This window comes from Lepeophtheirus salmonis, chromosome 6 (genome assembly GCF_016086655.4).
Source record: "Lepeophtheirus salmonis chromosome 6, UVic_Lsal_1.4, whole genome shotgun sequence".
NCBI lineage: Eukaryota > Metazoa > Arthropoda > Copepoda > Siphonostomatoida > Caligidae > Lepeophtheirus > Lepeophtheirus salmonis.
In genome coordinates this window covers 39932599-39934581 of record NC_052136.2, presented here as the reverse complement: position 1 = coordinate 39934581, position 1983 = coordinate 39932599, and the positions used below count along the sequence as shown (strand labels likewise).

Here is a 1983-nt window from a genome sequence, read left to right as displayed (position 1 = left end):
ACCTTTGAATATAAAACGCGTTTTCCGCTTCCCGTGATACATTTCTGATAATTAATAAATTACTGCAATTATTTCAAGAGTACTTTACAGCCAAAAATAAAAAACAAAGACGCACACAACATTTTTCGTATGGATTTAAAGTACTTCACATTGAGTAGATATTTGAGTTAGATATTACGTTTAACGTAATGTCAAAAACGGAGCAGTTCAGTCTGTCACTGGGATATCTGACGAGTGAAGGCATCAAGAAAGAGAGCTTCCCCGAGTTTGTAAAAGTTACCCAGACTGACGGCAAATATTTGTTTGAGAAGATTCACGAGGCTGTCAAGGATCTCGGCCTTACCCCCGCCCGCACTGTATCCCTGGCCACGGACGGTGCCTCCAACATATCCGGCATCAAGAAGGGTCTTGCCGCCAGATGGAAGGAAGCAGCCCCACTGGGTGTCTACATCCACTGCTACGCCCATGTCCTCAGTCTTGTAGTCAAGGATCTTCTCTCAGATATAACCCTGTTGAAAAATACAATGGGGACAGTACAAATTTTATACAACTTCATTGAAGGGTCACCAAAGAGGTCAGCAATCTACAAGTCGGTGAAGATAACAAGTAAAGATGAGGAGCATGCCAAGGTGATGACCCTGAAGAACCAGTCTGCTACCTGCTGGAGTCTCCGCTACGATGTTGTACACGCTGTATCTATAGGGATGGTCAGAATCATGAAGACCCTCATAATAATGAGAAAAGATAAAGATACATTGTCGAGTTCAACAGCAACTTCTCTGCTCAACAGCATCTTTAGTCACGAATTTGTTTTCGGCATTGAACTGTTGAAGACACTCCTCAGACACACATCTAGCTTGTCAGATGAACTTCAAGGCAGAAAGGTTGACCTAACAAAGGCCCGGAAACACGTCAACCTAGTGATTAGGACTCTTGAAGATCTTAAGAATGAGAAAATATTTGAATCAATCTGGAAACTTGCTGAGTTGAAGTCGTCTGAGATGAAATCAGTATTTGACCAGGAGGACTCAATTGATTTTGAATTCAAGGAGGTGAAGATTCCAAGGAGAATAAAGTGGAAAGGAACAACTGAATCCTACTTCCGTGAAACACATTTCGATGTTGCAATCAATAAGATGGTATTAGAGCTTGAGAGCAGATTTGCCACCGACGATACAAACATCACAATGGATCTCATTGCAATCGTCAATGACAGTGAAGTGGAGACCTGTGTCATTGAGCGTGTCCCCAAGCACTACAGACTTGAACTCGAGCAGCTCCAGTCAGACCATGCAATCTTCCTGCAATTCAAGGTTAATATTATAATGTTTCATTTTGCATTATATGTTTAAAATTTATGTTTCTCTAGGCAGATATTGACACAGAAGACATGGTTTCGTCACAAATTGCTGCGGAGTTAATAAGCTCGGGAGTGTTCCGCCTGATGCCGGAGCTATACAAGGTGATCGTTATCCTGGCCTCAATGCCCATCAGCAGCTGTGAGGCGGAGCGGTCATTCTCCTGTCTCAGAAGGCTCAAGAACCACATGAGGACCACCATGGACCAGGAGAGGCTCTCCTCCCTCACCCTCTTGAACATGGACAGGGTGATGGTGGACAAGGTACTCTATGAAGACATGGACAGTTTGATTGACACCTTTGCGTCAAGGAAAGAGAGGAAAAACTTCTTCTTCTAATCATGATAAAGAACACATGCATTTTTTCTTCATTTTTTCAAACACATCACCACGTATACATGCGAGTTAAGAACATCAAGACTTGTGAACATAATTTTTTATGTAACCGTTTCTTGGTATATTAAAATCTCGTTCATTATCTTCATCCGTTATTATTTTAAAAATATTTAAGGAGGTTTAAATTGTTTGACTTAATTGTATAGTTCAAAATTTTTCTCTCATTCTTGCACCGTGCATTTTATACTCCATTATACTCCTTTCTTTATGAATAGGTCGGCATTGACTTT

At 41.1% G+C, this 1983-nt stretch overlaps 1 protein-coding gene across 1 annotated transcript; it reads left to right on the top strand.

Moving 5' to 3' along the window:
* The first annotated feature begins 500 nt into the window (after positions 1 to 500).
* LOC139905720 (zinc finger MYM-type protein 1-like) lies at positions 501 to 1717 on the top strand. Its single transcript, XM_071889376.1, has 2 exons — positions 501 to 1313; positions 1370 to 1717. The coding sequence occupies exons 1-2, from the start codon at positions 525 to 527 to the stop codon at positions 1694 to 1696; spliced, it is 1116 nt and encodes a 371-aa protein (XP_071745477.1). The 5' UTR covers positions 501 to 524; the 3' UTR covers positions 1697 to 1717.
* The last annotated feature ends 266 nt before the right edge of the window (positions 1718 to 1983 follow it).